Raw genomic sequence first — 24,676 nt, forward strand, 5'->3', positions numbered from 1 at the left:
AATCAAGTAAATTGAGCCATATTTGGCATGTTGAGGTTTTAGGGGGCACGAAACGTTTCTATGGTGCTTCGACACTCCTTCCTTCTCTGGAACGAAGAGGGGATCCCATAAAAATAATGCACATATTTCGATCAAACATGATAACTGAAAATTTTCGGACTCGGATTTTCGGAAGAAAATTCGATAAATTCAATTCGCATATGTTCTACAATTACATATCGACAAGCGTTGTTAGTCCATTTGATGTTTGTGGTAACGAAATTTTTCTTCGTTCGAAAGTGGAAATATATTTTAATGTGATAAAACGCACTCCTATATCGTATTCTATCTATATAAATAAAAATGAATTACCGATAATGTTGATAAGAGCAAAACTCGAGAAAGGAAATGTCCGATTTAGGGCTGTCTTCATTCTATCGTATTCTCTGTATTAAATGTTTATTCCATGTAACGAAGAAACATGTTATTTGCAAGTGGTTGATAAATTTAGAACGAGAGTTGTGTCTGAAAATAATCTGATATTATAATGTCGAGTTCTGGTAGAAATATTGAAATTTTATAGTAAAAAAATAATTTTAAAGGGTAAATTAGAAGATCAATCAATGATCAGTTCTGCGATTGGACCCATTAACGTGCGCTTAGTAAGAAAACGTGAATGTGAATGTGATTCAAGCATGTTTAAGCATTTATTCGTCATCTTTAACCATTTAACGGGTACTGGCAACTATATTGCCACCAACAAAAAAAATCTTTTACTGTATTTCGAATATTCTCTCAATATTTTACCTAGCCAAAACCTTCTAAAGGTATCTGGAAATACCCCAATTTTTTTTGGGCTGCTAAAAATGTACTATGTTTAATTAGGAGTAATTTTTATGTAACAAAACCACGATTTTAGAGCGCTGGCGATTCGTAACTTTTAAGTTTGTGGGTGGAAGAGTGCGTGTATGTGTGGAAATGCATATGAATATGTTTGAGAACCATTACTCCTTTCAATATTTGTACCTACAAACGCATGAAAATGAAAGTTATGAATCGTTCGTTCTGATAGTCGCGTAGGATTTTATACTTCTGGTACGATTTGCGATAAAATGCTCCTCTAATTTACACCAAACTTTTAAAAATCGGCTAGAGAAAACGGCTGACCGCATCAATATGAAACGTTCACTGATATTCAGGGAATACACCAGACTAAAAATTTGCCTGAAAACTTATTGTGATACTAGCTGACCCGGCAAACTTCGTCCCGCCCAAAATTTGTTTTTTTTTATCAATACCTTCAAACATTCATGTTTCCTTACTATGACAAAGTTCATGGGTCTAATCGCAGATCTGTTCATTGATTGATCTTCTAATCGACTCTGTTAAATTTGTATGGCAGCTCCCCCTTAGAGAGGGGGGTGGAGTGTCTAACCACCGTAAAAACATTTATTGCACCCTGAAACCTCCGCATGCCAAATTTGGTTTCATTTGCTTGATTAATTCTCGAGTTATGCAGAAATTTGAGTTTCATTTGTATGGCAGCCCCCCCCCCCTCAGAGAGAGAGGAGGAGTGTCTATTCACCATGGAAACGTTTCGTGTTCCCTAAAACATTCGCATGACATATTTGGCTCCATCTCCTTGATTAGTTTTCGAATTATGCAGAAATTCGTCTTTCATTTGTGTGGCAGCTCCCCCTTAGAGTGCGGGGTGGAGTGTCTAACCACCGTAGAAACATTTATTGCACCTTAAAACCTTCACATGCCAAATTTGGTTTCATTTGCATGATTAATTCTCGAGTTATGCAGACATTTGTGTTTCATTTGTATGGCAGCCCCCCCTTAGAGAGGGGGTGAGGGTGAAGAGTCTAACCACCATAGAAATATTTATTGCACCCTAATATCTCAATATGCCCAATTTGGTTTCATTTGCTCGAATAATTCACGAGTAATGCAAAAATTTGTTTTTCATTTGTGTGGCAGCTCCCCCTTAGATAAGGGGGTGGAGAGTCTAACCACCATAGAAACATTTATTGCACCCTAATACCTCAATATACCTAATTTGGTTTCATTTTCTTGAATGATTCCCGAGTAATTCTGAAACACAAGTTTCATTTGTATGGTAACCCTACATTCCAATTTTCATGTTGATCGGTTCAGTAGTTTCCGAGTCCATGAGAATCAGACAGATAGACAGACAGACAGACAGAAATATATATATATATATATATATATATATATATATATATATATATATATATATATATATATATACTAGGCTGTCAAAAAAGTCCTGCGGTATTTTTTTTTTGAATTTTCATTTGTTCATAAAATTAGTTACAATCATCTGTTTTAAGTCAAATATGCGCCGTTTTGTTTGATGACTTGTTCCCGACGAGATGCCAACTTCATAATACCCCTGTTATAGAAGCTCGCTACCTTATTGGCAAAAAAACTCGGATATCCAATTTTCACAGGCCTCTTTTGTGGCTAACTTCTGACTACCTAGCTCGTTCGCCATGTACAAAAACAGGTGGTAGTCACTTGGTGCAAGGTCCGGACTATACGGCGGATGCAAAAGAACCTCCCATCCGAGCTCCCGGAGCTTCTGGCGCGTCACCAAAGAAGTGTGTGGCCTGGCGTTGTCCTGATGGAAGACAATGCGGCCTCTGTTTATCAAAGATGGCCTCTTCTTCATGAGTGCTACCTTCAAGCGGTCCAGTTGTTGGCAGTACAGGACCGAATTGAGCGTTTGGCCATAGGGAAGCAGCTCATAATAGATTATTCCTTGACAATCCCACCAAACACACAGCAGAACCTTCCTGGCCGTTAATGAGGGCTTGGCCACCGTCTGAGCCGCTTCAGCGGGCTTCGACCACGACCATTTGCGCTTCACGTTGTCGTAAGTGACCCACTTTTCATCGCCAGTCACCATCCGCTTCAGAAACGGGTCGATTTTTTTGCGATTCAGCAGCGATTCACATGCGTCGATACGGTCAAAGATGTTTTTTTGCGTCAACGTGTGTGGCACCCATACATCGAGCTTCTTTGTGAATCCAAGCTTCTTCAAATGGTTAATAAAGGTTTGATGACTTATCCCCAGCTCTTGGCCGATGCTACGGCTGCTACTATGCCGGTCTTTCTCGGCTAATTCAGCGATTTTGTCGCAATTTTCGACGACAGGCCTTCCGGAGCGTGGCGCATCTTTGACGACCTCTACACCATAACGAAAACGTTGAAACCATCGTTGTGCGGTGGAAATGGAAACTGTATCGGGTCCACAAACTGCACAAATTTTATTGGCAGTTTGAGATGCAGTTTTGCCTTTGTCATAGTAGTACTGTGAAATATGTCGGATTTTCTCTTTATTTTGCTCCATATTAGCGACACTATAACTCACGAACGACTTAACCAAACAAAACACTGTCAAGGACTATATTATAGCGCGCAAAAATACCTTTCCAACAAGCTATAGTATGACTCAGTAATGATACAATGAATACAACTAGAACTACGCGCTTACAACGACATCTCGCGCAGAAATTCTTGGAGTTTTCAAAACTGCATTTCGATTTGCGGTGCAATGGTTGTTCATAGTATAATTCAGTATCAAAGACGAAGGGGTAATTTTTCATTCAAACTGAAATATATATGTGTGGGAATATCCTACAGGAACGTTTTTGGAACCAAATAAAATTTGGTTGATGAGGTTAATTGGATTTGCTGTTAAGTTGGTTAGCAAAAAATTGTGTTAGTCCAGAATATACTAAAAAAAACAACGAAAAATAGATTTTTCATTTCTTCCAGATATTGTTGCCCGTTACACCTACACACACCAAGATAAAAATATGTACGTAAAATATTCTAATACCTGATAGTTGTAGCTTCAAAATGATGCGCATCCCATCGATATGCGTTCATTTTTCACGAAGTTACAGCATGTCAAAAATCACTTAAAATTTCCGACATCGCACTCTGTTCCTCTAATTTTTTTGCCAAGTGTATTACAGAACCTTCCAACTTTTAGATTCATCCTGGGATTCAATTCCCTATCGTTCACTTAGCAAGCGCCACTCAATACATTTTCCTACGTAGACCCCTTAACAGAAGGAATTTAAACAAAAATAACTAATAGGCAATATATATGGGAATTTGTAAAAAAAAATGTCTATAACTGAATTCAAACACTTCTAATTAATGAAGAGATCAATAGATTCGCAGCCACTATTATACCTGTCTGATATTCTAGTGTGCTCTTTATGTGTGAACAAGGCAATCGAGAAAATGTAGACATTTTTATGATTTCTTGATTCCCAGTCAATCAATGAACCTGTGTGCTACTAAATCATACATACATTAATATCGATCAAGCAGATCAAGCTCCCATTACTCATTGGCCAAATATAGAACCAAAACTTTGGGCGAAAAACTTGTTTTCGTTTTCCAGTTTAGTTTTTTCTTGTTAATCTCATAAATTACTCAAACGTGAAAAGTTTCTTGTTAGTACAAAAGAACAGTGGATTCACTCTGACGTCTTCACTAGAAATAAAGTCACACCTCACCACTTTGGCTGGAAACGAAAAACAAAATCGCGTACAGTTGTTTACGGTTCAACTATTCCTAATCTAATGCAAATTAAGTCATCTCAAGTTGTCTAATTTGTTTTTCGATTCAAGACTTTTACTCGCGTACTTTATTCCTCGCAATGAATCCGCATATTCATCGGACGTACTTTTATTATTTGATTAAGTGAGAGAATAGGAAATTTCCATCATCCGAGCAAGAGGATGATAGCGGAGGTCGTGTGCGGAAACTTTCAGCAGAGCAATCGCCGAAGGCGATGGAGGGAAAATTAAACTTGAAAGTGCATGTTTTGCTAAATAAAAAGTGACAACGGCGTGAGGTTGTCAGACGCTTGAAAACCTTGCTATGTGTATAACATTTGATTAGAGAGCTAGAGATCAGATCAGATCGTTGGACCAGTCAATATAACTAGTCATTCTGCCCATAGTTGGTATTAACAGCAATAAGTACCTTCAACCCATTTCACTTTTTTCGGTGCTCACAAAACTGTCTATTCAGAAGGTTCGCATGTCCGCGGAAAATCACGTGTGCTCAATAATTTGGCACTGAAATCACGGTTTAGCGTATTTTCGATTTCGCAACAACAGCCTTTTCTCTCTCGGGAGCAGTGAGGATTTACGCGATATGCGGATAGTTGTATGTTGTATGTACGTTGTATAACAACCTTCAACCTAGAATTCACAACCGTGCAAATATCTGAAGCATCGTGCTCATGCCTGAATGCGTGCTCGAGCGCGTTGGATTAGAATTGACCTACTCCAGTTTATGCGAGGCAAAACAACATACGTGATTTTGGAACAGAACAGTGCACCCACGATGTTATAAGCTAGCCTGCGGGTGCTGTCGGCTCTCGGAGTTATTATACGAGTTTATTCTGGTGGATATTATCCCAATTTCCCATATCTTTTTTTCCTTCTGTACAATTTCGGTTCCCATTAATGTATGGTTTTCTGATTCGTATGTTTCCATCATTGGATTGGAAGTCTCTGATACCTTCCGTTAAGTAGGTTCGGGGCTGATCGATTGAAATGCAAGATATCAATCAACCACTCAAATGCATTGAATATCCTTTAAAAACCATCTTCATAATGTATTGGGTGTGCAACTTAATTCATTCCGTATCCACAAAATGGTTCAAGGTACTATAAATAGTCGACGGTGACAGTTGATTTTTGCTGAATCGTGAAGTGTCGACATCTGTCAACCAAATATTGTTTACAAGCCTTTGAGTTTTGAAAAACAAGTTTAATTTTTACTGCGTTGAAAATGTGGAGTTTGGTTGCAAATACACACCATTAGCGGCTGTGATTTTCTGTATCCACCGGAAGAAAAGTAATACTGAACCGTATCGATTGTTTGTGGAAGTTTATGGCGTATATTGCACTATCGGATCGATTTTGTAGATAATGGTTTGGACGACTCAAAAGTGGTGGTTTAGTGTTAAAAACAAAAAGCGTCCGGGCCAACCGAAAAAGATTGAAGACGAAGAATAAAATATATTTCTAGATTAAGATTTATGTCAAACATAAACAGAGCTTGTAAATGGACAAGCTATTTCTAAACGACTCAAAGCCGCAAAATACATCCTAAAGAAAGGAAATTATCCTCTTTATTCCGCGCGGCGAATGACGTGAGATAGCAAAGTTTCTCTCTTTATTGTGGAAACCACCTCAACTCCTTTCTGATACATAAGTCGATAACATATTAGGACACGACTTCAAATCTTACCTAGTGACGAACTATAATCTCGTCATTCGCCTTCGGGAACACCGTGACTTCAGCTATCTCACATCATTAGCCACGTGGAATAACGTGGTATGATCCATACGAATTGGAAACGAGACATGTCAAATGTACATATCCGAAACGTTGCTTGGACGGGACGAAAATATGTGCGACCAGACACGAGTCGATAATATTCCATCATCAACGCTCGGTCTGATGTTGCTGTTCGAGTTCAAAACTATTTGGAAAATAGCGGATGGGAAATTGTGGTTCTATGCCTTATAGCCAAGGCCTTCACCCTTCCGACTACCATTTGTTTCGATCGATGCAGAACGCTTTGAGTGGAATACGCTTCACTTCTAAACAGGGTATTAAAAATCGCTGGATTCATCTTTTTTTGTCATAGGACTACGTCTTACATTTAGGGTGTCAAATCAGAAAACAGATCACATTTTTTATCAAATAAAGTTAACGTTAATAACTATTTTTGCTGTGAACGGATTTTAACGATTTGCATACCAATCAAATCGGAAATTTTCCAAGATTTGTTTTATATGCTATACATTACAACCCCATAGTCTGTATATGGTTTAAATTGATGAAAATTGGAAGTGTTCCCATTTCCCCATACATTTGTACTGTCCATTTGTGTGCTTTCCCGAACAGAGCTGTCAATAAGGGGCAACTTATGCAGCCGCTAGAATAGAAACACAAAAGGGGATAACGAAAAAAGAATATTTGCGAAGTAAACTCCACCCTTGCATAGTAAGTAAGCAGTCGCTACCGTTAATGTATTGCATCTCCTCTGAGGAAAATTGTCAGAATCTTTCTGTGCCCGAAACAACGAAGGTCGCTTATTCTTATCGTTTTGTGTTTTATATTCCCCCTCGAGCTGTGAACGCTAGGGAATATTTCGCTTGAAGTGCCTCTGGCATTGCAATTAACACAACCATCCAAGTAATGGTAAAGCAAGCGAAAAAAAAGCAGAGTGCAAATGATTATAGGTCGCTTCTAGCCATCAGTGTTTGGCTTTGTGTGTGTTGCTTGTTTTAGTTGCGCGAAACTTAGAACTTATTAGCTCCTGTACATGTGAATAGCACACCTTCCATACTTTTAGTTGCCACTCATATTTGCTCTCGTGCGCATCGGCTCTGTTCTGATGCCATAAGCTCCTAGTTTTGTTGACGGTTTTGACCGAGAGTCGAGAAACGATTTTTCATAAACGGTCATTCTCGCGATGTTTCATTTTTATCGCTGCAACTGTGTGCATCTGTTAGACGCGTGTTTGATGCTTGTTGAAAAGTGATGCACGAAAGATGCCTCTTGTTAAATACTCAGTACAATGCGTGCATTTTTTTTATCCTAAATATATATTTTTATTAAGGCTCATATGGCGTCAACCTGACGGGGCCGGGAGTTCAATATTTCGACAATGTTTGCCTTATAACTATGTTAGTAATATGTAACCGATTACCCGCGGTTGGCTCGGGGTTAGTATGACAAGTGTTTTCGTAATTGTGATGTTGCTGTCTCCAATGCTCTGTACCTGTGAGATAGCACGGGATACTTCCTATTGGGATGCAGCTGACCATTAATCAGCAACTCCCCCCTAGTCTGTACCCCATATCTAGCGTGGTGCGTCTTCTCGACTCGAGGAATCCAGCGCTTATATAACCCCTGCTCCAAGGCGCTTATATCAATGTGTAACAGGTGAAGCAACATCATCACTTCAATAAGAAGGCTATTACGGTTTGTGGAGCGGGGGTTGTTTGTTTTGTTATTGCTAGGATACGCCATTTTTGAATTTTCACATGCGAGTGTAGTGCGAGATGGAAAATGAATGGTGGGAAGATTTTTTAAATCTGTGACGTCACAGATTTTGTTTATGTATGTTACTTTTCTTATAACAGCCCACTACATAGGAAAAGTGTTGTTATTGGAAGTAAAAATAAGCAAATGAAATGAACGCTCTATTTTTTCCCTAAATCAATGCTAGCGTTCAAAATCATAACATTCTAACAGAAACTGAAATTTCAATATTTTTGAAGTGTTCTAAACTTAATTTCAATTCAATTTTACTTCTCGTTACGTCGACCAAAAACGTTAACGAACAAAGTCAGAGTCACACAATCTTTTGTTCCTTTGACGGATAAACATTTGACAGAGCATGGGAAAAAGGTTGCAAGTTATTTCATGTAAAATTAACTTGAAAAATAAATTTAATTGACTCCGTATAACTTAGATTGAGACAAAAAGTTTTCCGCTTGCGTCTTAGTTTTAGACGACTGAAGTTTTCAGCACCCTAATTGTGAAGAAGTAATTACAATTGCTGACAAAAGTCAAACTTCCATGAAGTTGCTCTTGAATCCATACATAGTAGACATTAGAATACTATTTCTGAAATCAAAGAAAAAATTAAACATTTTAGTTCGTGATATGTTCTGATTTTTTCCATAATGCGAAAAATATGAATTGGAAATTTGTAATTAGCTTTTGTATATCCTCTTTCAACGTTATTCGATGACACATTCAATTTTGTACCATTTGAGTAACTGACTGGTATGCCTGGTATGTGAACTTCCTATCTTCCTGGCTACTAACACAATCAAAATTTAACACAACCAAAACCCGTGAATCTTCCCACCTTCTATTCTTCATCTCGAGTGTAGTGGAAATGAGAATGAAATTCTACAAAATCATCCCTCCTTTTTCACATAAATTCGCAAAGGCGAACATAGTAAGCATCGTTCGAATGAGCGTCGTATTGGGCACCTTACACGATCAACCGGATTGACAATAAGTGTCTTCAATATCGTGACAGCTAGGCTTTCAACATCTGATCTAACCTCAATCAATATTTTTCCACCCTACACGGTCAATATCGCCCTCAACCCGAGACAACGAAAATATCCGCGATGGCTAGTGGCGACATTTGAGTTTGGGATCCAAACTATTCTCTATCAGATTAGAAGGCTAAAAGGCAATTTTCAATTGGTAAGATTTGAATGAAAATATCTACTTGGTATTATTTAATTAGTTCAAGCGCGTAGTCCTAACCTTAACTTAACCTATTTCCCCTGAATTTTCAGATATTCCTACTAAAATGTATTATTATAATATAACGTCAATTTCAGACATAATTTTCGTATGGGTATTTTTTCACCACTTGCAGAAAAAAAGTGATTTGCATTCACATAGAATACTAATTTGATTCGTAAAAGTTAATTTTCATTCATAATTTACACTTTAGAATTCGGTTTTTCTTCTCAAAAATACATCATAATACTCGTTTCACAAATACAGACTGTTCCTTTCAGTTTCAGAGATGCCAGATTATTTTAGTTTGCGAAAATATATGCAAGTTATTTTATCTGCAAGCAAATGTTTTTATTCCATAAATGAGACTATGACAGTAGAACCCCGATTATTCGCGAGCGGGTGATCCGCCCTGCGGATTATTCGTGACTGCGAGTTCCATAGTAAATCAATAGGCCTTTCCGGAATTTGTTAGTGAGTGGTAGGCCCATGCTCTTTTGTTGTGGTCATGGCTTTTAAATTATTTAGCCACTGGTGTACACGACCTTATAGATGGGTAGTTGATTGATTTCTGTATTGATAGAACATAGTTTTTATGTTGAAACATCTCTTTTCGTGTTTGCATTTTTTTGTCCTTTAATGGGTCATCGCGATATTCGTTAATCGCGGTGAGTTTGCCCGAATATTCCGCGGATAATCGGGATTCTACTGTAGCTTGAATTAACACATGATGTTTTTTCATTTGTGATTTTCCCAGATCTTCTCATTCTCCAAATTTTATAGCGGAGTGTGAAGAAACACACAACCCGCTCACTAGCGCAAAGAATGACCGAGTTCAACGTTAAAAAATTCCTAAAACGTTAAGTTTCATCCACTCTCTCACCATCACATTGTCAGTTTACTTTGAAGTTTTGATTTGTATCGTGAAAAGTACCGTATTTTGCTATTCAAAGTATCGGTTTTCCAAGCCAAAAGCTTCCATTTATGATTCCTACAATTTCAGTAGTTTATAAATTTTAATTGCAATCGCAAAAAAGACTAACAAAAATTAAATGTGCGCTTGCATATCTGGCAACTCAGTCTGGAAGTCCGTGAGGTAAAACGTCAACATCATGCATCCATATGAAATGTCACGATATTGATGCTCGAAAATCAGAAAATCCGGATTTCTGCGTCGTCGGCCATGTTCAGCTGTCATTATGCTCTCAAATGTCATCATATTGTCAATAAAGTTGACCGTGTAAGGTCCGCTTATCAGTTTGTAGAGAGCCGACGGCAGCGTTCTGATGCTGTTTGTAAACAATACCGACAGCAATTCCAATATGGCTGAAAGAGCATTTCATATGATTGTTTCACCTGGTATATATAGAAGCACCTTGCCCTGCTCTATTGTATCGGGATGGTCAAAAAAGGGGGGAGAGAGGGGCAATCGCAATCAGTCTGTTGCTGCCCGGTGAACTTGTATGCGGTTTCCGAAGGTACCAAAGCGGTGACGAAGTATACCTGCTCCAAGTAAAGAGCGTTTTCCGACTGCTGATCCGGAAGCAAGCCCTAAAAAGGGTCCTTTTCAGGACCACAAAATCATCTTTAATCTAAAGAGTTTATTGTGTTGTTATCACTCGATATCCCCATCTTGTTCGGCTAAACCTTCCTGTTTAGCGATTGCGTTTGCCACTCGCCACAGCTTTCACAGTTAGAAAATTACTTCCCATCCAGATTGTGACATGTTGTACAGTAAATTACACTTAATGCGACGTGCCGAAGCACCACTCAGTGTCGCGAAGCGATTTTAACCTGTAATTGAACATCTGCGATGACAGTGGTACAGTGTTGACTTTCAATGTGGGATCATAATTTGGATCCCGATTTCTATGTTTACAAAAATGTCCAACCAAATATGTTGCATTACATGTCCGTCCAATTAGCTAAATGTTGAAATAAATGTAAATTACTCTACTTTCAATCTGAAGGCAATTTAAGAATTGGTGAAAATTGAATAATTGCGACCATCAATAAACTCAGAACAACTGACAAATTCACATACTCATCATATCCTGGCAAACAAATTATGAAAAAATCAATTTGTGTTTTATTATTATTTTGGATATTATTTTAGAATGCATGTTATACAACTGTATTTCGTGAACTCTTTTTTTGAAAGGTTTAATGGCCCTGATAAGCGCCGTGTTTTAAGGAATGGTTCCAATTTAGAAAACTCAATACTCGTGGTTTTGAAAAAAAAACGTCCTCGATGCCGCCTTGTTCTGGATTTGCCACCAAAGTAGTTTGAATAAAGAACAAACTTTTTTCTTCTGCTACCTGCTGCCGTTTTGCGATTGCGTTTGCCACTCGCCACTCACTGCAACTGCCTGTTGTTGTCTTGGTGTCCACGGAACCGATTGTGGTCTGTTCTGAATGCGGGTTTTCTTATCGTCGCGATCCTCCTTTGCTCCTTTGCTCCTTTGCCATGTCCAGACATGGCTGCTTGTGTTGGTTTGTTGATGTGATGTGATGCGAAACGATGTGGTGTATGGTTTGGATGAGAATGATCGTTACGGCATCGGAGCGGGGATTTTTAAGCTGACTGGCTGACTCGAGAATTACGCATGTGTGAGATATGTGATTGGCTTTAATTTGATATTGCGATCATTTGAATCGGTTTAGTAATTAAAAAGTTACGAATTTTTGAAAAAAAAGTCATTTTTGGAAAAAAGAGAAAAAAGTTGATTTTTCGGACAACCCCAAAATGGAAATGGTCACCCCACTGAAAAATAAAAAATACTGGTCTAAGATTTTGTGATGAAGAACAGAACTACCACTTTTCACGAAAATCCGAGAATCACTACACCCAGGTTTTTTACGCGGGGGATACGTATCTCGTAAAAAAAACCGCGTTAATTGGAAGTTCCGCGTAAAAACAAACCATGTCACCTAATGATAGATATCAAATGGGACTATCCTCACGTAGAACGGAAGTAAAAAGTTGAGTGTTACTCGCTTCTGAAAACCCGTAGTTTTTTCCTGCACTTTCGTTGGCTACTGGTAGCTATAGTTCGGTTTTCCTCACGAATGAGGACATCTGATGTTGCTAAAAGATTTCCTTGTGATTTGTACACTCTAATGCCGATGCACGTGCAGTACCACTGTTGGGCCGTCCAGAGCTAAGTAGACAGGGAAATCCATTCACGAATCGCTGCCCGTAAAAACCCCGCCCCGTTGTACAGCCCGTTGAGATACCCATTACCCAACACCTAAAATCCACGTAAGAATTGTGATAAGGTGCGGCACTAATTTCCTTCATAAGCGCTAAGCTCCGTTACAAGCACTAATTACCGTAATATGCTCTGAGGGAGCTCTAAGAAAAAAATGTGAGCTGAGGGGGAGATGTGATATTGCACTGGTGTAAACTGCGTAAAAAACCGCGTAAATTGGAAAATCCGCGTAAAAAAACCTCGTAAAAAACCGCGCAAAAAAACCTGGGTGTATATTCGTTTGGCATGGAATGGCTGATTTCGGGTTAATATTGAGAAAAAATCCAAAAGGGGGGATTTCGGGTAAAAAACTCAAGGGCTGTGTGAAAAAGGACTACGTCTTTCATTTATATACCGGGGTGTAAGTTCAATGTTTAGAAAACGAGAGAGTGACGCTGGACTGCAAGGTTTTGAACGTTAATACCTCTTTTCCGGCTGAACGGAGTGGCATGATAAGCCTTTCATTCGATAGACAAAATGTCCACGAGTTTTATGATTGTTAATTATTGACCCGAAAACTTGTTTCAATTGCTTTAAAATTGCATTGAAAATAGGTTATTGAAACTCGCATACGCTCTGGAAATCCATTCAGTTGATGCGGCGATACGAGATGAAGAGGGTCGCACTCAGACGCCTATGCATTATGCTCTTCTTTTCCCCTTCCATTTCTTTCTGCAGGTGAACCGAACGGATGGGTATAAAACATGACGCTTCCTTTGCGCTCGTTCATTTCTACCTCTACTCTCGTACTGTAAGGACTCGTTTCATTGGGACCAAGCAGAATCGTATATCTACCGGTGGTATGCACCACGAAAACAGCTTGGAAAAGCGAACCAGCCGCAGGAAGTGTGAAGAAGCCGCATCGCTACTGACCAGGAACCGTCGCTTTGCTTGAAATTCATTACTATCAGAAGTCGACCGAATTGCTGATCCGCAAGCTACATTTGCAGCGCTTGGTTCGTGGAATTGCCAAGGACTTCAAAACCGACTTGCACTTCCAAAGTTTTCTGCCGTTATGGCACTGCAGGAGGCAAGCGAGGCATATTTAGTCGGCCTGATACCAATTTGTGTGCTAAGCCACGCAAAACGCGTCACATTATGCTCAAAGACATCCAACCGGCCCGTCGTATCCGAGGAGAGCGTGCTATTACCTTAGCATATAATCAACGGCCCTTTTCAGGGACACCCAATTTTTAATTAGAGTTCAGAAAAAATTATGCAGGCCGAACTGAAAGAAGCATTCAGCGAAAATCGTGGTGTCGATGATAATTCGATACCGATGGGCGCCAATGACTATGGATTTGATAATGACGAATACGAAATATATGGTAGTGGATATTTCACCATATCAAAAAAATCACTTTGATGAAAGCTGCATTATAAAGTTATTTGTATACGAATGACGCGATCGATAGTCGATTCTAATTTGCGCTACGTATTTCCTCGGAGGACTCGATTCCTCCTTTGAGCATTAATGATTTCCATCTGGCAAAACGAAGTGGTATGATAATCACATTATTCGAGAGATAAAATGCAGAAGTTTTCCGCCAATCCCCTTTCAACCTTCAACATCTATTTCTCCCATTTATCGTTTTTCAATTCCATTTCTCTTCTGCAGTCGGACCGAACGGAGCATTTAGCGAAAACCGAAGTATTCATGATAATTCGATACCGAAGGGTGCCATTGACTATGGATTTGATAGTGAAGAATACGATATGATATGGTGTAGTGGGTATCATCGAAGTGTATATTATATTACATATCGAAGAAATCGCATTTATGAAAGCAGCGTTATAAAATTATTTGTTTACGAATGATGCAATCGATCGTCGTTATTAGGAAGTTGGAATTGTTGGGTAGGGGGTCTTATTTTTGCTGTGTAATTCCGAGGAGGAATCCATTCCTTCTCAAGTGTTAATAATCCTGCTCCGGATCAACGATGATTCCAATTGTCGGGGCTTGGGGAGTGGGTACTATTTGAGCTGGGTATTTCCGAGGAAGAATCGATTCCCCCTCTGAGCGTTAATATTTTTTTCAGGCTAAACGAAGTGGTATGATAATCACTTTATCCGAAAAATTAAATGCCTCAGATTTATATGCTTCTTATTTATTTATTGTTAAGTCAACGTTAGACCTACGTCCACCTTGCAGTTATATAAGAAATATAACCCACTGCTAGTTTTTTGTTTTTATGCAACTTCATTTTTTGGGTTTTGGCCGCCTAAATTTTCTCAGGGACCACTGTGCGTCGGTGGCCGAATGATTTGTTTAAAAAAGTAGATCATTGCGCCCAGTATCTTGTATCGTTTATTTCGATGTCCAGTGTCCAGTGTCCAGGTGAAGTAGACTTCCTGCCTTATTAGCTGCCTTGATTAGCTCTCTCACTACCGACAAGAAATCGAAAAAAGTTCTGATAATTAAATCCAAACGAACAAACCACTACAAGTTTTAGTTATCATTGCAATTCAATATATTTATTTGCAAATATGCCACCGGCAATTCTTTAAAGATAGTAATGTCAGGTTATGTTTAAAGCGAAACGAAACAATAAGAACGCTCCCCCGTTCACCACCAGATCGAGTTTCAATCCGGAATGAACGACAAACCACAGAAGCCACAAAAATCGAACTATGGAAAGCACCGGGAAAATCTTGACAAAAGCCTGCGGCTTATTATTAAATCATAAAATTTGATACCAATTTTCAATAACAGCGCCTTTTGCTACGCTCTAAAACACACAGCACTACCACCCGCAGGAGCAGAGCAGCGACAGCGGCACCGAAATATAATACCACCCGTGAAAGAAGTGGAGCGCTTTTTTGTGTCCGCTGGAAAGTCGTTGAAAAGAAAAATGTCTTTTTCAGACCTGGGTTTTCCACGTCTTTCTTGTAGAGAAACGAGCATGGTTCCCCCGTCTGGCGCAGTGACTAAGGCTAGCGCGCTAGGCCGTATCGACGAACGGAGTTCGATTTTATTTCGGATCCAATAGTTGCGAAACTGAAATGCCGCAGTGGGAAAACTGGGCCTTCAGAGGTCCTTTCCGTTCATCATTGTTTGCGGTTTTTGTGCTTACTTTTTCGTTGCTGCAGCAGTGAATCCACAAATGGGACCGTCTAACACTGCAATTGACAAGCGAATGAAAAGCCAAGTGGAAAAACCTTCTCGGCTTGTTTTTCTCCGTTTCGTCCTACCCCGAGAAGAGATCGGGTTGACTCCGCCATAAATGTGTTTTATTATCAATCGAGCCGTATTCAATAAGGTTAGTTTTTCAACCGTTTCTTTCTCTCTTCTTTCTTTGCAGATAATAAATAAAAAATGGTAGACGATCTGAGTTGATAAAAATGGATTTAAAGGAAATAATACTGCTGCTAGTAAGTACATGAATCATTATCTCTCTTCATGTTTGGGAAGCGGATGATGTGATGATACACTTTCACATATGGTCATCGCTTCAGCAGAGGTTGTTTTGACTGGATCCCGAAGAACAATTTGCAACTGGAAAGAAATTTCCCTATAAGAAATGCTCTTGATGTTTTACAAAAGTTCAAATATACATTCCGTTGAGAGAACAAGAATATTTTACCTTGATAAGTTTGTATGAACAATCATATGATTAGTAGATAAACATATACTTCCCATACATCGTTGTGATCTCACTCGGAAGCAATCCTTACCGGGGATTGCGCCCAACTCGTGCCTCTCTGTTGATCGAACAACCAAAGTGAATAACTTTTCCCCCTTCCTCTCATCATCATGAAGAGCGCAAACCCACGCGTACGCTATCATTCCCATGCATCTCTCGGTTGAATGCCTTGAGGTAGAGTTTTCCAACTTTCCTGTGCCAAAATACTCCGATGTAAACCATCCACATGAAAAAAAGGAACTTCCAAATCCTATCTGCCGTGCACTCCTTACTCGATGGGAGTTTTCCCCCCGAACAAAGTGTCAGACTTTTCCAATGAATAAAATTAAAGACCTGCTCCAGCTTTGGCAGGTCGAGCTTTTGCGAGAAAGAGAGAGAGAGAGAGAGAGAGAGAGATAGAGAGAGAGAGATGGGCAGAGAGTTACGTTAAAAGGACAAGTGCTCTTATCTACCGCTCAACAAAGAAGCTGGAAATGATGAAGTGTTCCTGCAGGATAAGCCAGTTATATGTACGGTGGGTCCTTCTTAGTCTGTGTCGCTCCGAAACGGGGTTCTCAGCCAGGTATTACACTCAAGCGGGTGCCACAGAACATAAGCATTTTTAGGTCTGAGCGGGATCCGAAGAGTGCAGAGTGAACGCTTTAAACGTCTTTCAACTTGGACTTGTTGGTTTGGCCTGACTTGGTTTTGTATGTGGTTCACCAGCTGCCACAGTGTTTACCACCAAATGCCATATAGTTTGCATCCAGTTGCCAACCAGCTGGCCACATGGTGCAGCATCGCCTCCCAGCTCGGCAAATGAGCCTCAGCCCCCCAAAGTTTGCACCTAATCAGATTAACGAGCCTCGTTCTCCATGATGAGCTTCGGTTTGTTGCGGCTTTCCGGATTATTCTGGCCAGAGAAGGTGTTAATTTGATCAATTGTGTTGAGTTTTTCTACGAATATGTCACTTGTTAGTAGAAATGTTCTGTGAGAAACTTGGAAAGTTCAATTGATGGGAATATGTACAAGCTAGAAAAATAGTTTCACTAAACAACATGGTGAATATACCTTGTCGTACGATTTAATGTCCAGTAGTACGGCCCAAACATGATCTATGTAATCATTTTACATCAATACACCACGAGTGAGGTTGGATGTTGTACGCAAAGAGATTAAATACAACACAAATGTATTTTCATGAACTTTTTAGAGATATATTTAGTAAGCTATTCCAGCCAAATCAACCGGCCGCTAACTCGACAAAGTAGTTGAAAAATTATTAAACTCTTTAAGAAAAATAACATTTTCAACGCACTACAGGTCGGACTCGATTATATACAGACTCGATTATATACATACTCGATTATATACAGACTCGATTATATACAGACTCGATTATATACTATTTTGGACTCGATTATATACAGTTTGAAAAAAATATGTTTTCTATAGTTTAAATATAACTTATTTCAAGAAAAAATGTAACCTTTCAACGTTAAGGTAAAATTTAAGTGGCTATTATAAGTACAGTGGGGCAAAAATCGCGATTTTTGAAGATTTTGCTTGAATTTTCACCAGGGATTGTTTATATCGATATTGCAGCGAAGTTAAGAAAGATAAGGTGGGACCAGAATGCCGCGCTATGCGTCGCGTTGCGACAATTGTGCTTTAGGTGGGACCAGAATGCCGCACTATGCGTCGCGTTGCGACAATTGTGCGTTGACACTTCATTTTAAATATGTGTGTTTCCATTTAGTCGAACACAATAATGCGTTGCGTCATTAGCATCTTTGTACTAAACACTAACATTTGTTCTAAACTGCTTGCGCTGAATTCGCGATAACAATGGCATGGTATCGACGTCTGGCGTCAACTTCAAATTAGGACCATAATTTGGGTCCCAAACTCGTTAGTGTAATCTCTATCAGACTAGAAAACACGAAGCCGTTTTTTTAATTCTAAAATTTGAATGAAAATTTTCACATAGTGCTATTTGATTACTTGAAACACGTGTTTCTGACTTTCATTCAACCATATGGCAACAATTCCAACATTGTTGCTGAATTTTTTCATCGTAATATAGAGTTGTCTTCATAAACAATTTTCGTATGAGACTTTTCACCACCTGCAAACAAAAATGTTTTTCGTTTAAAATAGAGTACTAGTTTGATATGATAAAAGCTTATTTTTATTCATTCAAAACGTGTTCATTCCAACTATTCCCTCAACTAGTAAACGAAGCTCAATGCCGCCAGCGCGAATAGGTCAATGTGTGGTTTTAAAAATCATTCAACTGATCCGTGGACACAACAAGAACAAGATTTTCATACGAATTTTATTTTGTTTTTGTTTACATGAAAAAAAATTGACGCGAATGCTAGATTGTGACTGCAAATCAACAGACTGCGTCGGGCGAATGTTTTAGTACAAAACGCAAGTAATGACAGCTGATGAGAAGCAACGCACAACGCGGCATTCTGTTTCCACCTATAGAAGTTGGGCGTCAAAGAGCAAATTGTAGAGTGGTTTGAGAGCTTCAATTTGATTGATACAAACAATCAAGTTTAGTATGAATTTATTGAATGAAATTAGTAATTACGCATTAAAAATTACTAACTATTTAACTTTTCACTTCCAAAATGTTATTTAAATACACTAATTTATGTGTTCCACTACTATATTCTATACTAAATTTTCTCAACTTTCAAAATAAGGCAACAGAATTGGCTTACGTAGCGTACTTTTTAGTGTAGAGCCAGTTTGAGGCAACAAAGCCCGAACAAAAAAAAAGTTCTATAAATCTGTCATTGTTGAAATTCGAACATATGCGTAGAAGAATATTTTCCATTAAATACGATCATCTATCACCTCCTGAGAATTTCTGGAATTTTTTTTTTTTTCATATGAGACAGATGTTTTCTGACTTTAAGGGGAAGAATAAAAATTAAATTCTTTCATTTCCAATAAACGAAAAATATATGCATGAAAAACAAATAAATAATATATTTTTGTTGACTCGATTATATACAAGATTCTATTATATACAGTGAAAAGAAATCGGAGACTGTATATAATCGAGTCCGCGCTGTATTGAAAAATCTTACTGAAAAATTGAATTTAATATTAAATGGTCATTTTCTTTTGACGTAGGACTACGTCTTTGATTTCTATATGAGAGTCACTTGAGTGTTGGTATAGGGAAAAACGGAAACTTCGAATTTTCAAACGAAATAAAAATGACGATTCTCATGAAAAACTACTCTATGAAAAATATCAGCTCAATCGGACTTCATTTATTAGTGTTGCGTAGCAGCCAAAGTTTGAGTTTTGTGAACCCCGAAAAATTCCCCAACAATAAATAAAAAAATTATTTTTTTTTTTGTCGTTGGACTACGTCTTCGATTTCACACTATGATACATGTTACGAAAAATTAAAAGATTTCAAATACATATTACCCAAAATCGCAAATTAACACAAACAGTGAAGATAGTAAAACAAGTAAACATTTTTTTGAATAAATAGGACATGTTCTTTAGATTTCACTCGCTGCGTGCGCTGTATGAAAGAGCAACAAACATTCGGGCGTTCGCCTCCATGGTACAGACGGACAAACCGTTTGCGAGCTGGTTCGCATAAAAGATTGAACGAACGGTCGTTCGCCACTCGAACTGTTCGGAAACGAATGAAGTGCAAGTCATTCTCCAATAAAACGCATGTAACACGTGGCTTATTTTGATAATGTATGCTCATTTTTAAATTTAAAATTCGAATCATCATGGTTCCATCATAGTAATGTAATTTGAATTTTTTCAATTAATGCTTTTTATTCAATTCATGTGAAATATTTATCAGAATAAAAACTGGAGGAAGCTGAGAAAATTCATGAATTGTGTTAACAAATAATCATCTAATGGGAAATCGAATTGAAAAAAAATGATTCTAACTTACTGATAGCAAGCACATATCAGAATCGAAGGAGAGGAGATAACTTGGAAGATGACGACACTCTATTTCGAAGAAAGTCTGTGTTGGCGCACCGAAATAGATGTGGTTTCCGTTTTTTATAATTTTCCTCTTTATTCCACACATATTGGAAAAATTATAAAATTCCTAACAATGAAACAATATGGTGTGAATATTTTTGATTGAACTTAGTTTTTTGTAACTCACGTTTACTATATTCACCCGATCAGAATCTGCTGTATCCTGACCTGACGGGTGACAACTAAGTTGAAGTTCTGATGTGAAACTCCTGAATTGATCTACATTCATAAGTGTTTTTAATTAGAATAATTTTCACTAGGTTAAGGCAAATTTTTACCTCCATGATTATTCTAATCTTTAAGATTCATTAGATTTAAGTAGAATTAGGATTTACTCTTAGACGCCGCGCTGTATATATAGTTTAGATATTTAAGTATATTTTTTACCGTTTTAGAAAAAATATTCCATTTATCGTAACGTGTATATATATTCTTCTATACGCTTTAGGCACTATGAAAAAATTCTATACGTTCTTTCTAGTCAACTTTTATTCCAATTCTGTCCTTTGTATTGCTCAGAAACTATTTTCCCTTTCTTCGATATCTTCTTCTTTTTTTATTGACCACTGCTGACCATTTGGACTAGGCATGTAATATATCGGTCGAGGTACGATTCCTCCTTAATTTTCGCATGTATGGAAAGTGCTGCCAGTCAGATAGAGGCGCGTACTGATAACATGCTGGTTTAAAAGGTTAAAAGTTGAAAGAAATTTTATCAGAAAGGTTGTTGTCTGATTATATTTTCGAAATTACAAGATATCAAATCTGCATCACCTGGCGATATAATTATTACAACCCATCACAGGCAATGTTTCAGACAAGAATAATATATCGACTTATGTTTAAGTATGCATTGTAAGATGATGGCATCTTATTGCATTCAACTAAATCAACCCATTAACGACCAAGCAGTAAAAAATATTTTTTTAACAAAAGCTATTGATGTAATTTTTATAATGGGCGTTACAGAAACCCTAATCTTCAAGAGTTTTTTTCGTTCTTCGTTTTCCGGAAAATGGCAAAAAATCGAAAAATCTTCAAACAAAAACATTGACCAAAACCTACATTTTTGTTCATGTAGAAGGTTCAACGGTTTTTTTCCTACATCACAATGTGTGATCTTTTATCGAAGTAATACTGTAGAAAAGTTTACATGTTTTAATTTTTTTTTTAGTTAGGTTATGTTAGGTTATGTGTGTTATGTGCTCATAGTTGGGTTAAGCTGAATTTATTGCCCAATAAAGTTGTACAAAATTTAATAAAATTGGTAGTAAGTGGTAGCTAACAGACTAAGCTCTCATTTGATGCCAAAACCTTACCATATGGTTGCTTTCCAAAGCCATGAAAATTTATCAAAGTTGCTGTTCGATTTTTCGAACGCTTGACATAAAACGGGTTGAGTAAACGGAAGAAAAAAGATTTATATTTTTATACGGTTTTATTAAAATAGATGTATGTACATTTATGACTATCGATAAAAGAAAACCAGAGAATGTCGAGTTTTCGTGTTGATGTCAGAGTACCTATCAGATTGTCTTTCAACCAGGGCTTGGAAATATTGAGCTTGTTAAGTAATATTGAAAATATATTTTTATCAGCGTAACGCGTTTATTTTGCTTGTCGATGCTGCTGTCATTCATTTGACGGCAAACAAATTTACAACTGTGTTCATTCATATTCATTCTGTGCTATCTGAGCAGCTGTATGACACCCGCCATGTTTTTGGTGCCTCAAACATCAAAAGTATTTGTTTTCTTCAAAACAGCGATCCACGTTGGCGGCATTGTGCTTCGTTTACTAGTTTATGGGAGCGTCAACAAATAGCTGATTTTCAGTCGGAATGAACGTTTTCAAAATTAAAATTATGAATGAAAATTAGCTTTTCTATATCAAATTAGCATTCTGTTTGAATTAAAAACATTTTTGTTTGCAGGTGTTGAAAAAGTCTCATACGAAAATTGTTTATGAAGACAATTTTATATTATAATTAAACAAAAATCAGCAACACTTTTGGGATTGTATAGTCATATCATATCTGATAGAGATTACACCAACGAGTTTGGGACACATATTATGGCCCTAATTTTAAGTTGCCACCAGACGTCGACACCATCGACACCACCAATTACCAATTTACCACCATCTGACATATCATGATGTCGATGATGAACTTTTATATCAGAGGGATAGTGAGATATGCGATGACGGTAGGTAGAGTGAGATAGCGATAATCGTGTCATACACCTGTATCTGAGCTTTCCTCAAAGCTCAAGTCATGAGAATTCATTCACATTTATTCATTACCATTGAACTGTCAGGAATGTTGTGACTGTTCATTTTCAATATCCCGATATGTGTGTGATTTTCTCATTGAGTCAGTGCCTTGCTTATTCAGTTATTTTTGAAGTTACTCCGAAAGGGCAACGCAAATCGGTGGCGCAAGTGGAAATGCCAACAAAAGAGGAAGATCTGCATGCACACTCACGGCTAAGGATTGCATAGGCTTGGATGGCGAGGAGACATTCTGCAGAATCGATCCGGGTAGCGAATGCAAACTTTGTCAGCCAAAGCTGGATGTTGGCAATTTCATCCGCAAATCCTAAAGCACAGTTTGATCCGTTTGCAAAAGGAAGCTCGAAATATTCCCTTTGCGGTCGTGTCTTGGACACCACCATTTTATATTCGTCTTTTCGGAATTTACTCAAGAACTAAATGTAAAAAATTGAGTCAAGACGGTATTTTTTTACATCGGAATTGGAGTCTTTTGAAGCATTTTTGACAAATGGAATTGGAATTGCATATTTACTATGTAAAATGAAAGCATTTTAACTGAGACGGAAACCTTGCATGTTTGAACAATTTAATTTCTTGTCAATATTATGAGCATTCTGTACTTCGTTATCTTCCTCAACGAATTTCTCCGTTTCGTAAGTGTCCGAGTGAATGAACTGGTAGGGTAAATGATCTTGGTTTGTTCAGTCGAAAATATGATCATGGTTTGCCCACTTTTTTGAATGCTCCAATTCAGCGCTCCTGTGTCAAATAAGGCCTTCGAATGTTTCGAAACATATAAATGAAATTGCCTTTTACATGATTTATAGTAGTTTGATAGTATATTTTTACGAAATCACATGTTTTAAAGGATTATAAAATACACCTTCTATTTGTGTCAATGCGCCCCTCATTCGAGCTAACTTTTAATCGATCACCAGATGATTATTTGGCACGTATTCAGACCTTTTCTGGATTACAACACTTATAAATATTGTAAACATCATGCTTGCTCACCATTTGTATCGGATTTACATAGCTTAACCATTAAATTAACGCATTTTGATGAACTCAATTCTGATCATGAGTTGTCCAATTCAATAATGTTGTTTTGTCCACATGATTTCTATGGCAACCGCTTGGCGCGCTGCAGTTTGTTTATGTTTGTTTATGGTGTGCTTCGCGCATAGAACAAGTATGGTTTTTCTGTGTTGATTGTGTTGAGGTGAACACTTCTAAAATGCTCAAGAAAAGGCAATATTCTGAAGAAAGCCTAAATTATGAATGAATCAATATGATGACAGTAAACTCAAGCAATGATAAATGCAACATCTAATTGTGAATTCGAATGTTTTCATTAAAAAATGGAGATTTCTAAAACCGGACAAACCATGATAATTTTTTTGGGCAAACCATGATCAGAGGTGGTCAAACCATGATCATAATTCTTCTTTAAGGAAAATCGTTAAAAAACATAAAAATTTGAATAATTTCAACACCTTATGGTAGTATTAGCAACTAGAGACTTGGGGCTTTTAAACAAACCCAAACTCGTATCGATTATGTGTGATTTTCATGAAGAAAAATCGATTTGCATTTACTAGTTGCGTAAAAACACCCCAAATTGGACAAACCAAGATCATTTACCCTATATCAATATCAATGAATGGCAAAACTAGGGATATTTTCTTTTGCCCACATTCCGTGAACGCAGAACAGAACGAAAAAGTGAACGAACATAACTGGATGAATCAACTGTGAGGAGCTTGCTGTGATTGTGAGGTTTGGTACATATTCGGTTTCCCGAATGCAATGGTATAATGATCGAATGTGGTCGGAAATTCAGCTGAAAAGATTGATGTACAGTTATTTCCAAGCACTGCTTTTAACAGTTTACTATTGGAAATAGAAAGTGTTCATAATGGTTCTGGATTCGTTCTCACAATACAACTAAGAACAACCCGTTTGATGTTCACATAAGTTCACATAAGTTCACATGATAAATGGGTTTTCCATGGCCACAATTTGAAGTGCTGAATGGGTTAAATTTACTCAATTCAGAAGTATTGTCCTCAAAGTCCTACGTCAAGTTTCCGTCCGTGCCTGACGGCTTGGATCCTATTTTTTTTTATTGCCAAATGTCTTCAAATTGCATGAAA

The 24,676-nt window shown here is 37.8% G+C and overlaps 1 protein-coding gene across 5 annotated transcripts in view; it reads left to right on the forward strand.

The window, feature by feature from the left end:
* LOC129777308 (protein madd-4) overlaps positions 1 to 24,676 on the forward strand; it is a 517,165-nt gene that overhangs the window by 292,553 nt on the left and 199,936 nt on the right. For all 5 annotated transcript variants that reach the window (XM_055783531.1, XM_055783529.1, XM_055783532.1 and 2 more), the window contains one exon: positions 15,878 to 15,947. In XM_055783531.1, the coding sequence (XP_055639506.1) occupies positions 15,918 to 15,947 (30 nt within the window). In that variant the 5' untranslated portion in view covers positions 15,878 to 15,917. The remainder of the gene's footprint in view (positions 1 to 15,877; positions 15,948 to 24,676) is intronic.

The sequence above is a fragment of the Toxorhynchites rutilus genome, chromosome 3 (genome assembly GCF_029784135.1).
Source record: "Toxorhynchites rutilus septentrionalis strain SRP chromosome 3, ASM2978413v1, whole genome shotgun sequence".
NCBI lineage: Eukaryota > Metazoa > Arthropoda > Insecta > Diptera > Culicidae > Toxorhynchites > Toxorhynchites rutilus.